The 13,247-nt window shown below is 42.4% G+C and overlaps 2 protein-coding genes and 1 long non-coding RNA gene across 4 annotated transcripts; 1 reads left to right on the top strand and 2 right to left on the bottom strand.

Moving 5' to 3' along the window:
- The first annotated feature begins 118 nt into the window (after positions 1-118).
- LOC103975347 (uncharacterized) lies at positions 119-6,133 on the top strand. Its single transcript, XR_001976584.2, has 3 exons — positions 119-399; positions 1,378-1,442; positions 5,829-6,133. It is a non-coding gene; the product is annotated as an uncharacterized LOC103975347 (long non-coding RNA).
- LOC103975346 (cytochrome P450 90D2) lies at positions 5,674-8,901 on the bottom strand. Of its 2 annotated transcripts, none has more exons than XM_009390287.3 (8): positions 8,566-8,901; positions 8,156-8,480; positions 7,768-7,917; positions 7,431-7,676; positions 7,188-7,277; positions 6,874-7,059; positions 6,682-6,803; positions 5,674-6,533 (listed from the first exon to the last, which is right to left on the bottom strand). In XM_009390287.3, exons 1-8 carry the CDS (start codon positions 8,772-8,774, stop codon positions 6,473-6,475), a joined length of 1,389 nt encoding a protein of 462 aa, XP_009388562.2. In that variant the 5' UTR covers positions 8,775-8,901; the 3' UTR covers positions 5,674-6,472. The 2 variants fall into 2 exon arrangements, with proteins under 2 accessions (XP_009388562.2, XP_009388561.2); XM_009390286.3 differs by having other exon boundaries at positions 5,674-6,441; positions 8,566-8,900.
- A 2,794-nt stretch (positions 8,902-11,695) lies between these two features.
- On the bottom strand, positions 11,696-12,975 carry LOC103975348 (protein CYTOKININ-RESPONSIVE GATA TRANSCRIPTION FACTOR 1-like). Its single transcript, XM_009390288.3, has 3 exons — positions 12,682-12,975; positions 12,316-12,597; positions 11,696-12,218 (listed from the first exon to the last, which is right to left on the bottom strand). The coding sequence occupies exons 1-3, from the start codon at positions 12,841-12,843 to the stop codon at positions 11,898-11,900; spliced, it is 765 nt and encodes a 254-aa protein (XP_009388563.2). The 5' UTR covers positions 12,844-12,975; the 3' UTR covers positions 11,696-11,897.
- Between the last annotated feature and the right edge of the window lie 272 nt (positions 12,976-13,247).

The raw sequence follows: 13,247 nt of genomic DNA, 5'->3' as shown, positions 1-13,247 counted from the left end.
CCTCCTGGTGGTCCTGCCGCCAGAACGTCTTCACCCTCGCAGCCTCCGCCGCTAAGTCCTCTTACCCGCCGCCAGCCCGTCATCTCCCTCGCCGGTCTCTTCGGGGGAGGTATCCCATTCTCCGTTCTTCTTTGTCTATCTTCCGCTTTATTTCATAGATTTGATCCATCACCTTTAACACTCCATCAATTTGATAGTCTTCTCCCTTCGTTCTTCCCAAGTTTATCCAAATTTCTTTCTTTAAATGGATATGCTACCCAAAACATTCCCTAATATTCTAGACCGATCTATTTATTTGTACTGTTATAGTCACATGCGCCTGGTAACATCTACTTCTCTGTTACCTTATCCGCCCGAAGGGCTTACGAGCGTTCGTGCGTCTGCAATATCAGCATTTAGGTAAATCTTCATTAAAGAAGTTGAATTAATGATCTCTATTGCGTGCATGAGGTAGAATGACTCAGTCCTCATGACTTTTGTTGTTCCTGCTGATTTCATTAATGCTTTCTGGATATTCCTTGTTAAGGCTACAAAAACGATCTGAGTTTGATACTTATGATAGTCAAGAGTTGAACTTTGTTTTTTCTACCACTGCAAGATATTGAATGACTTCATGATGGATCTAAATTTCTAATCCAGCTAGTGTGCTCGGTGTTCTAAAATCTTTGGAAATCTAAATGTGTCATGAGCTGCCTGTATAATTCTACTTCATGTTGTTCTAGTTAAGTAGTTATGGTGATCTGGATTGTTTGATAAGACCCCTTCAGTATTACGTGCAAAATTGTTGCTGTTCTTCTCGTTTCTATTTAAGCAGTAGAGAACATTCCTCTGTTTACCAAGGACTGTGTAGAAAGCATCCATATGTTCTGGGAAGCATGATTTATAGCCGAGTCAATGTTTCTTAAAAGCCAAACTATAGAAAACACGTTGGTTTCTTTAGGATTTGGCTTGGAATGCGGACTCCAAGTATTGGAATTTGGCAACCGTCAGTATCTAAATGGAAAACTGATTAAATAGTATTTCTGGTCATGGGCACCAAAAAGAGTTTTGGCTAGAACATACAACGGCTATCGACAAATTGTTGTCTCAGCAAAATTAATGTGGTAATACAAATCAATCAGAAAGGGGTTAGGTCCTGACGACATTTAGATCAGGACCCTAAATTAATTGCTGCTTGTATGGTTCTGTCGGTTTGTGTTCATCTTCCTTGGTGAAATACTATAAATCTCTCCATTCGAAGAATATTATACTTGTAACCCCCTTCTCTTTTGTGTATGTCTACTAACAGATGTAAGAGTTGGGTCTGAAAACACAACATTTACCTTCTTCACTGTGACTAATAGAAGATTCACTAAGTCTCTTATTAACCTATTACAGGAAACTTGGAAGAAAGTCTGTCCTAAATTTGCTAAAATGGCAATGTGCACCACCTCTGTTTTCAGGTTAGTTTCTACACTCTTTTCCTTTTGTCTCATCGATGTATTTAATTGCTGTTGTCTGAAGCATCATCTCTTTTAACCATCTTGTGGTTCCCAAGTCAATCATCTGCTTATAGGAACATGGAAATATGATTCATTGGTTTACATATATGGATCTTTTTTTAAAAAGTAATTATCTTCATCCCATTAACAAATGAGGTACAAATTCACTGTAAGCCCAACTAATCCATCAGTATACTATTTTCCAGAAGGATTCCATATACAGTAACTACCAGCTGAATATGTCATTTATTCCCATGTTCCAAAAAATTCTCTAGGTATGCTACAATCTTTTTTCTCAATGAAGGAAAAAAAAAAACTGCAATCTGATTCTTGAAGGTTTTTGGTAACACATTTTAGAAATTGTTTTTTCACATATAGAAGGTCATATTTGAAATTCAGGTTAATGTGATTGTTGTTCATAAATCTGCAATGTGATTATTATCAGAAATGAAATATATAAGCTTATCTTGATAAGATGGTAGCCAATTTATATAGCTCTATATACAATATAATATAAGTTCTGTTCTAGTTTATTTCATTAAAAAAAAGAATTTTGGTATTAAAAGTAAGACTTGATGTTTCATGACATGACGGTATCTCGATACTTTTTTCATATAGCACAATTTGTATGTTGCTGGCTGATAACAAGTAAAAGTTGGTGGCTATGTCATATGTTGATATCGACCAAACCAAAAGTTGGTGGTTGAGTCATATGTTGATATCTTTGACACGGTTGGCATGATGTCTGCCACTATCTTAATTGGCATCACATTTTTTAGTTGAAAATACTAGTTTGGGGATAGTATATGGCTTAATCCTTGGCTATTATATGTATTATAATACATGCCATACACAAATAGGCCTGTGAATGTTCTGAGCTGGTCAAAAGGGCTCTTTCAGATTGCAATTTAAACGCTAATCAGGAGTTTATAATCATGACACATTTGGAAGTGAAAATTGGACTGGAAATAACTTTTGGTCATATCCCACAAGGATGAAAGCTAAATGCAGTGATTGTCCTATCTGGAAAGTTTCTCAATTCTGCATTAGATGATGACATTCTTATTATAAGATGCATCAGGTACAGGTTGAAATTAAAAATTGGCACCAATAACAAAGGTATAAAAGACCGTCTGTCCTTTTATCCCAACTGTAAGTACAAAATTTAATAGATAACAAATGTTATGCTAGTTTGTTTGATTATCTTTAACTGGTTATTGAATCTCATCTATTAGGCATTAACAAAGAGGAATTAGCTTTATGACACTCGGTAATTAGATGGATAGCCTGAAGATCTTAGATGTGCTATGCAGAAAATTTTTGCTGCTAGTGCTGTAGCTGAGACTTATTAATGGAGTCTGATGGGGTACTTTACAGCAGGCCAACAAAATTAAAAATTCAAGCAGTATTTCTTGTCACTTAGCTAAGGAGTTATATATTGATATAACTTTCGGACTGATATTTGGTTCTCAGATTTTATTTTTTAATCACATACTCTATCCTGTAGTTCTACTCTTAAGATTTATTCTAAACATACCTTCTTGACATGCTTTACTAGATAATTCTTATCAAGTAATTGCTTAGTTGTTGGTTTGTTCTCCAGGTAGAATGATTTATTCCTGGTTAGGTGCCTTTCTCTCTGTCACATAAAGCGTAACCTGTTTCTTTGGTTGTTGCACAGGCTCTATCACATAAATCAATGCTCAGAAATATTTAGAATCCACTTGTGCTGTTTCCTTGTGGTCCTAGAATTTATTGTTTGTTTTTATACTAGCAATTAGCTGATAATGATGAATCAGCAACCTGTTCTAAGCCCAAAAATATAAACTATGGAGAGATGCAACTGATACTTTTTGCAAAGTCCATGTTATATGTTCTTGGTTAGGCCAATATAGATTTAAATCAAACTGATTGAGTACGACTCCTTAGGCACTTGTTCCCCTTAGTTTCTTGTCACTTTTAGGTACATGGTGATTTGGTGGTCTTTAGCTTTACCTCATAAGGAACATTGTAATTTGCAGCTTTTATCACCTGACAGCATGGTCGGTTGGTTGTTCCCATCTATCAGTTCTTAGTGTGAAATATCCTCTATGATAAGCGATTGAGACACCATTTCACTTACAGAATACCACAATTTCTGTTGGTCAATGATTGCTTCTTTCACAAACATCAAGTCAAGTGGTTGAGTCTAACCTAACTACATTTGAGTGCTTTAGTTAGAGGCTAGAGGGTGCAGCACAAACTTCAAAGTAGCGTGATGCTTTTCGATCGTTTTATTTGCTGATTTTACATCTTAACCAGGTATAACTTTGACATTAGATACCAGATTAAGGCTAGTAAGCTGCATACTTTTTGAGAAAAATTGATTACTCAGAGAGATACCTGAGCCTGTTGCTTAATTCAAATTTTTAGGGGAAATATGTCTTATTTTAGAATCCGAATCTGAAACTACTCAGCTAAGCAGTTGTTTCTGTCCTGATATTGGCAACGAGATGACAAACTCGTAGACTTTTTCTCAAAACCTTGGTTTATGTGTTGCATGTGAGTTATTATGGTTCTCTATTATGCTGAAGTGATTAATTCATGAGCTCTGTCAAGATCTAGTGTGTTTCAAATTCTATCTGGTCATATTCCCGTTTGCCTTTTCTTCTCTGAACTAGGTTTCCACCATGAACTCTCTTATTCATGTGTGCTTGATATGATTGCATATCCCTCATGTTATACTTCATGGAGTCGTATGACTTCTGTTCTGCCCACATGACTTCTATCACATTGGAGGGACAGGTCACACCTTTATCCACACTTATGGCAGGCTAAAGGATGGACCAAGTATAGGAGAATATCATTTTTTGTATGCCTGAAAGAACCTTTTATTGATTGTGCAGTCCTTGCTAATGTAAAACCTAGCATTATTGGCACTGCTATGAAAGAGAGTGTGCCCCAAGTAGATTAGCCTCTTAGACTGGCAAGAACTGTAGGAAGCATCACGAGTACGGCTGAAAATGAATCAGATAAATCAGATAACAAATAAGATTTCCTTTGTCTCTCTAGGTTATGTTAGATTTTCATTCAGATGAACGAGGGTATTCTAACTGTGGTTGTGGGGGATATTACATATTGTCTAAGTTTATCCCTCTAACGACTATAACAAACAATATACTTGTAAGGGGATGAATCCGATGAATCTTCACATCATATAAGATACGTTTCTTGGGACTTAGGATTAGCATTGTAGATGCAATTTATCGTAACCATTCATAAATTGGATGCTCATAAGTGGGATGTCGAAGGTAGGCGACTCTTATGCACCACTTCTTCAAGATGGTTTCTGTTCGAGCTTAAGCTGCTCATAAACAAGTTTTACAAATGGATATTCATATCCATGAATTATTTGAAGCTGTTAGTCAGGATGTGACAAGACCATTTATCATTCAAAATGTTTCTTGTATAACTGTGCTATGAAAGCTTCGCTTGTCTTTTTATTTTCCTTCTTATGAGAAAAAAGGAGTAAACTGGTAAGTTGTAAGCTTACATTGAGCTCTACTCTGAACCAAATGTAGGCTTTTTGATGTGGCTTGTGGTTCAATAGTCCTGATTTGTATAGGTCTAGGTTGTCTACAACTTATTTAGAACTTTGTACAACCTAGTGATCAATGAAGTCAGAGAAACCAAATTCTATTTGGTGGAGACATATGTATGGTCCAACTTTGTCGGCCTAAGCTTTAATGTTTAGCAGCCTTTTTATCATCATAAATGATGTGATGTATTGCTTGTATGTTTTGGTTTGTATGCTTGTAATAGGTTAACTACTTGGAAACAACCAATTTAGGGTGACTAACAAGTGTTTTAAGCTGTGGGTTGCAATTAAATAAAATGGACATAAAGCTCAAAAGAGAGCACCTGCTTTTACTTTCTTGTTCCTTTGATGGAATATTCATCTTCCACCCTAAAGTGTAAGTTGAATAAGCATATACTTGCTTGAGTATTCTATTTTGATTAGTGTTGCAACTCAGTCACACACAAAAAGAAGAAAGATGAGAATGTCAAGTAATCCATGATATGCTAGATTTAAATTTGAGCAACTTCCTCGGCTCTAGTTGTTGTTTATTGATGCAATATAACCATGAAGTTATGGATTTTGGTTCGCCCAAAAAATTTTCCTACTGCCTTTCACACAAGTTGCTGCATTCAGTGTTTCAATTCATTTTTTTCTCTATACCACCACATTTGCATTATTCATTGTCACACACAGTACTCACAATGAGAACATACCTGTGTTGCACACTTGAACTACTTGTCCATCCAAACTGTCTCAGTGAACATGCCTTTCCAAAATCCTCAGTGCAGGAAATCAGCCCCACTTCAGCGCATTTTTCTCTCTCAAAAGGGCAGCAACTGCAGAAACAGGCCACAGAGACGGATCCCGCCACTGCAGCTAAAGCAGCTTTTCTAGGCTCGATGGTAAATTTCTCCAGGTCCTGCATGCTCCCTCAACTCCAAAGTCTTCTCTGCCACAAAGCTGCTGTGGTCAAACTTCAGAACTCGTAACTCACTTTTAACCTCTCCACCACATTTAATTCTTTTCTTGGGAGCTGTGGACCTTGTTTTATCTCATTCAACCTTTTTCCTAAAAAGAAGGAAAATTTTATTTATAGCACTTGTACACTGCCATCTCTCTGCCATGGACTGATATGCCATGCACAAAATACACAAGGACCTTCTCTAACCAATTTCACTGCTGGGTCTTTCTGTGTACATTGTGAGCTTCCAAGAGGAAGCAGTAGTAGTGGTTGAGACACACAACACATTGCTCTAACCCTAATTGTTTCTTTTGTGTCAACATGTGTTGTGACCGCAACCAGCCAGCCTCTCTCAGTTCTTCCTCCTCACTATGATGGGCATCCTTCTCTTCATCCTCACCGTGGGGAAGTTCACGATCTGGTCCTCCTCAGCCACCCATCTGTGGGCACAGCAGCCAAGTGCAGGTTGCATCAACCATGGTGCCTTAAAGTGGCACTACAGCACGTGTGTGCTGCAGTAAATGTTAGAGCACTGGTGTGTAATACACCATTCAGTCTTCATCTTGGAACCACGTTGTGACAATGTCTAAAGAAGATGCATGCTTTGTGTACCAGTGACCGCTATAAATGGAATCACAAACTAGGAGAAGTTGCATGTATTGATGGCAGCAGATACGTACGTGAAGCCAGTAACCAAATGGTGCAGAAAGATGGAAGCTTCCAGCCTGGCCAAATCCAGCCCCGGGCACAGCCTTCGCCCACCACCGAAAGGAGTAAAGCCACAAGTACTCGTGTCCTTGCCCTGTAGGGTTTCAATGAGCACGAGAAGAAGAAATAGAAGAAGAAGAAGAAGGAGGAGGCAGTCACTTTACTTTCCATCTCCATGGATTGAAGCAGTAGGCCTCCTCGTAGAGGTCGTCGTCGAGGTGGACCGATCGGAAGTAGGCGAACACGCACCATCCCTTGGGGATCAGGTGCCCTTTGATCTCCACATCTTTCATGGCCTTGCGCATGATGCCGCTAATTATGTTCCCCATACGCAGCGTCTCTGTTATGACCTGTATCGAGTACTACCATGTTAGTCTCAGTATGTATGTATGTATGTATATGTTTGTGTATATATACATGTACGCATGATGCTTTTTTACTGCACATCGATGTCCTCAGTTTTAACTGTCAAACTTACATCTTGTGTGAAGGACAAGGACATGTAGTCGGTCCACTGCAGTGTCTCCCCGAGGAGAGATTTGCTCTTCTTCAATTGCATGTTCTCTTCCTGAGATTATGAGAGGAATCCATTAGTTTGGGTTGAGAAAACGTTGATCAACCCATTCGGAGATGATGTATGGCACGGCTTAATCCGAGAAATACTAGATGAATCCAGATCTTAAACCGCGCATGAAGGATCAAGGAGCATGTGGTTTGGTACCTCCAGTTGCTGGAGAGCAAGAGGGCAGTCGCTGAGGTACTTGGCTGCAAGCGTCAGAAGAACCGGCACCGAGTCCTCCGCTGGTATCATCAGATCGATCATATTGTCCGATATGAGGTCGTCGGGCAACTGATCGTTGCTGTCATTCAGCAGAACATCCACCACGTCCCGTGGAGGGCACCGAGGTTCGCTCATCCTCTTCTCTTGGATGGTCCTCTGGATCAGCATCACCATCTTCTTCTTTGCCTGGGTTGAACTGTTCACTAGTAAGTCATTATGAATCGAAGTTGCAGGTTTGCCATCAAGTTAGCTAGCTGAAACATAGAGCCAGACTTGCCTGCAGCGATCTATAAAGTCTACTTCCCGGTAGCTTCACTGGCAAAGACATCAAACCAGCAATAAATTCCTGGAATTGTTGCTTTAAGACGTGCATTTCCTCTCCTGGCTCCAACCCAATCAATCCTTTCACCAGGATTTGGAAAACAATCTGCTTAAGATAAGGCAGCATGAGAGAAATTGTTTGGTGAATATGTAACTGCTATTACCACACAAAGTAAATGGTGACATGAAAAGGTTGGGACACAGTCAAACCCGACTCAAGGTCATTAAATTCTCTCCTGCCGGCCAGGCTTTGCATGGGGTCTTACGCACGTGTGCATCAGTCACAGTTGCGTGCCTTGGGATGAGGGGAAGAGATCAGATGAGGAAGGTCGTGAGGGACTCACTAGTTTGGCATCATCTTGGAGGTGGATGAGGTGCCCATCCTTCCAATTGCTCATGGTCTCCTGCACGTAGCGCTGCATGTCTTTGGTGACTTGACTCTTGAGGTGGCCGGACTTCAGGAAGGCGCCGATGAGGCCATGAACTCGTTTTTGGAGGCTCCCGTTGATCATCAGAATGGAGGACTTCCCCATCAGCTCCGTGAGCGATTTGGGATACCATGGCACGAAGGACTTCTCATCACTTTGCAGGATGAACCGACTGACTTCTGCATCGGTTGACACGATCGTTGGACTTCCGAAGATATGCGACTTGAACACCTTCCCATACCTAAAAGATTCGTACATGGCATAAACCCTACCTCACAACATCATGATCACACAAGCATGCATGAGCTGGTAACACATCTACGTACACGAGACGGCGCTTGTCCATGAAGCTCTCCGGGCGAGGCGAGTAGGCGCAGGACACGAACTCGAGCGTCTCTCCGATAAGAGGCCAGCCGAGGGCTCCTTTGGGGAGACGAGCAGCTCTCGTTCTCCTCTTCAGCTTCCGACTCTTGCAGAGGATCACCGTCACCACGATAACTGATGCTGCCAGCCATATGATCAACAACTTATCCATGCTGCAAAGCTCTGTCGTTTTGGATGGTTGTGTGCGTTTTCCAGCACGCTACGATGAGGACGACGACGGATCGAAGAGAGAGAAGGAGGTGGGGGGGAGGGGGGCAAAGGAGAGCAAAGAGAGAGTGAAAGTAGAGAAGAACAGAGCTGTTAGCGATGCTAAGTAAATGTGGATGAGCTTTCACAGTGCACGATATTTAATGGTGGCATCGCCCCAACTCTATGATTGTAATGTACCATAGACCATTGGGGGGCCACATGTGAGGTCCGTTCTATAGAATCCAACCCACCAACCTCCTGTCGTCATCTTCATCTTCTTCCCAAAATTTTCTCTCCCTACGCACACACACACAAAATTATCATCTAATATCCAATCCGTTCCACACGATTAGAAATGGGATAATATAACCTTTGATCCAGCCACCTGCATGTGGTGGCCATGTCTTTAAGGCAGCACTCGAGCTAGGCGCCCAATTAAGAATGCCCTCCTTTAGCTTTCCCCCCTCTGTGCTTTGCTGTAACTCTTTGGCCAGTAATATACTAATGGCTGCATCAAGCCATCCTGCTTTTGGTGGAATTAACCTAACCAAAAGCATCTTTCTCGAGAGCTGTTGTCCCACCTACTGCTGCACAAAAACAATTGGAGTCAGGTTAAGATCCTGACCCCTTTCTTGCTTTGGCAATTCTGCTTCGACTCATGTTCCACATAAATATTGTTGCCTGGGTGAGAGCATTAGGCATAAAGTAATGCAACTAGGATCCTTCGTTTGAGCTAATTGTACTTGTGCTCTCTCTGTGGTTTGTCACCTGATAAGTGAAGAACGAAGACTGAAGCCCGGGGTGCTCAAGTAACCCGGAGCTCCTGCGGAGTCCACGAAGTACAGCTGACCGAGATGGCTGTGACATCAGTTGATTCATCTTGGCTTGCATGCGAGTCTTCTTGTCGCAGTCAGTGCCTGGTTGCACGCAAATTCTAGAGCATGGCCATGGAATCAGTTTCTTTATTGCTGCAACGACACTGGTTGCTTCTGCAAGGTAGAACTCAAACAGGAGAAGCTTTTGTTGCCATTGCAAGCATCACACACCATGAACACCGGTTGCCGCTGCAAAAAAACCAGAACACGAAGAGAAGGTGGTGGTGGTGGTGTTGACCGTGAGCATCACAGCGTGCATGGATTCAAAGCGGCCCTGACAAGTGACGACGACAGCGACATCCATATCTTCCCATTACAAGGAAAGCAAGTTATAGGATATTGTGGCAGGGATAGCCTTCCCGGCCATAATGGCGTTCTTTAATGGTGCGTCGGTACTACCACCGGGAGCAGTAAACTATGCAACCCACCGTGTAACCTATCGCCATCAGAGGCAGGCACGACGAACAAGGAGAAAGAGTGGGTGGGAGATGGAATCAAAGCATGATGTGACCATATCAATTCATTCGGCTTCCTCCTTTATTCATCGACCCAACCCTTTTAATTTAATGATCTGACATGGTGAGGATAGGATTTATATAAATATACAGAGATGCTCTGCTCGATTTCATGTTCCTCGTTAGGGAATTCGATGATATCATTGGCTGTCGAAGGTTGCAATTTGGGTTGGACTCACTCAGCTGGGATTTATTGGATGCAATTGCTTGCTTGGTGGGGTTCATTGAAGCAGTAGGATCAGAAAACAAATATGGTTATCAGAATAACAATGACTTCGGGTTGGGTTCTGGTTTTCTAGGCCCAATGCTGCCTTAAAGGTTCAGATTCAACTAAGAAGATGTTCTTCGAAGTTCCACTTCGCCATGATTCATCCACCCTCTGCTATCATTTCTTAGGGCATATGAACTGAGGCAGCAAATTCTTCTTTTCATGAGTCCATGCACTTGGTGTTCTGATCATGCAGAAGTCGCTATGTTTGAAAGTGACAAAATAGAAGACGTGAGACTTGTTTGTAGTCATGAGATCAATTCAATAGTTATGGAGACACTAATTTAGTGTCACAAAGGAGATCCAAATCTACCAGCTGATCCATGGTACGGCTGCTGTGGTCTTTTGGAGGATTTGTACAGTTGCTGTGTTCTTTTGGAGGACTTGCACAGTTGCTGCGTTCTTTTGGAGGATTTGTACAGCTACAAAACAAACACTTCAAAATCATAGGTCGAGACCACCAAAACTGTAGTCTGATCTGAATTACCAACTGGTACTTGTCAGACACCATTCCACCACAAATTCATGATCAACATCTAAGAGTACATGAAGCCAAAACCAAGAAGCCCCCACCAGATAGCAAGTAGACAGGGTCCAGATCAGCTAAACCAAAACCACAGGCAGCTCCACCCAGTTTGTAACTGCTTACGATTAATATCATTCATCAAACATCTGCGCAAACATTTCCACTGTTGGCAGGTTGATGCTGCAAGTTTTAAGCTTCTCATCGATCAAACACCTGCAAACTGGGTAAACTTGCATGCCTGAAGCAATGATCTGCAGGTGGATCTTCTTTATTCTTTGGATCGTTGCTTCTGAATTGACAACACATCAAGTTTATGCAAAGCAGCAGCAACCCAACATACTGGTCGGCACTGCAATATTCGCCATCTGCTACTGCGGACATCTGAGTAGAATATCCATTTCTCCATCTCATGTAGGGTACAAAGCGTGAAGCGTCGCAGGCATACAGCCAGAGTCTTCTTTGGTACGGACTGCAACATGATTTTTGAGATGAGATTGTTTCTCTTACAGGATATTTACCTGTGGAATTCATAGTCCATTGCCCCCTTAGTTTGGTCGTGATGGTGATGAAGCTCATCAACTCTGTGAGATTTTGCCCTACACAAATGACTAGTTTTCAGAAGCTAGGAATCGTGAACACCTTTGATAGAAGAGCTGATATCTCTGATGCATGTGCATTGGAACAGGAGAAAGACCGAGGTTCGATCACAAGAAATGGTTGATGACAGTGAAAATAATGATCAATTGATCACACAGTGCCTTCACCGGTTTACTAGCTCACTCGAACGCTTCTTACCCTCCCTCACACGACAGAAACATACTATGAGCTCACACTGTCACGATCTAATAATTAGCCCATGAGTGCAAGAGTCAACGTAGCTCTCCCAGAGGGAAAGCAATGCTCAACCTCGAATTAGGCCACAAGAGAGAGCCATCAACAAGGTAGCTGCATCCCTTTCATCTTGCGGGAACACTTCATAGAAGGCTGAATTGGAACTCAGACCGATCTCGACATCTTCCACGCCGAGCTGCTTCTGAGAAGTGCTTGCAGTGGTGATCTTGCACCGCTTCTTGAATGGGAGAATTCGACGCATGTTTGGCTTCTTCTCTTTCCGCATCTTAGTTGGAGCATCACTGCGGATTAGTCCTCCGCCGCCTCTGGCAGCAGCTTCCATGGCCCGTCGCGCCTTCCGCTGTCTTATCCCGCAAGCATTACAAAGGGACTGCACAAAGAAGGACGGGCAAGATAAACAACTCGGACTGCAGTTACATTTGCCCGTGGTTCATTTGGGAGCCTCCAAAACATTAACAGTTGTATACCTTGGGGCCGCGAGGGCCACCTCTCCACAGAGGAGTTTTTGTTGTCTTGCAGATGGAGCAGACTCTGGTAATATCAGCTGGAGGATTGATGCTGCAATTGGTTTGCCTGCATCCCCTCGGTGTGCCATCTTCCGAGCTCGTCGTCTTCTTCATGATCCGCATCTCAGAAGACGTCCACTCATGACGTTCTTCATCTTTGCACCAATTCAACTCGATCGTCTTCCCGATATCTTGATCTCTGGTGGGACGTGATATCCAATGATCACTCGACTGATCCACGGTCTGCCATAAATTAGTTGCAAGCATCAAGTCCTGTTGCACCAGAACTAGTCATGAACTATATTTGGTGCAGCAGAAGTTACTTGCCTCTTGTTGCGGTAGCTGTTGCCGGGGTGGGTGGAAACCTCTGCCATCTGCTCCATGCTCATGGGGGTTTCCTAAGAGAAACGGACATGAGAATGGAGAAGTATCATTTGCTACTGCAAAGATCGGACGATCAATAGTTTGATCTTCGTCTCCCTCTGCCATGGAGATAGCAGAAAAGCGGCTCAAATGGAATGGAAGCAGAGAGAGAGAGAGAGAGACAGGAGGAGGAGGAGAAGGAGGAGGAGGAGGAGTAGAAAGGTGAGGAGGTGGGGCGTAGGGATGTAGCCTGGCTCTCAGTCCATTCCAAGATAAGTACCAAAGAGGAGAGGACGCTGGGCCAAGATGCCAACATCAGCGGTGACCAGTGGTTGATCAATCAAATGCGCAGACCAGTAATTATCTTCTTCACCGAGGTAAAAGAGAATCAACATCAGTGTGGGGCTTAGCACACAAACCCAAACCATATCAGAGAGGCACCACGCAGCACAACACAAAAGAGAGATGATGGAACGCCGAAGGGTCCATCGCAACTGCACATGAACACAATCTTCCGCGTCGAGGACGAT

Source organism: Musa acuminata, chromosome BXJ3-2 (genome assembly GCF_036884655.1).
Source record: "Musa acuminata AAA Group cultivar baxijiao chromosome BXJ3-2, Cavendish_Baxijiao_AAA, whole genome shotgun sequence".
In the NCBI taxonomy this organism is placed as follows: Eukaryota; Viridiplantae; Streptophyta; class Magnoliopsida; order Zingiberales; family Musaceae; genus Musa; species Musa acuminata.
The sequence above is the reverse complement of the archived record's forward strand: the minus strand, read 5'-3'. Positions and strand labels throughout refer to the sequence as shown.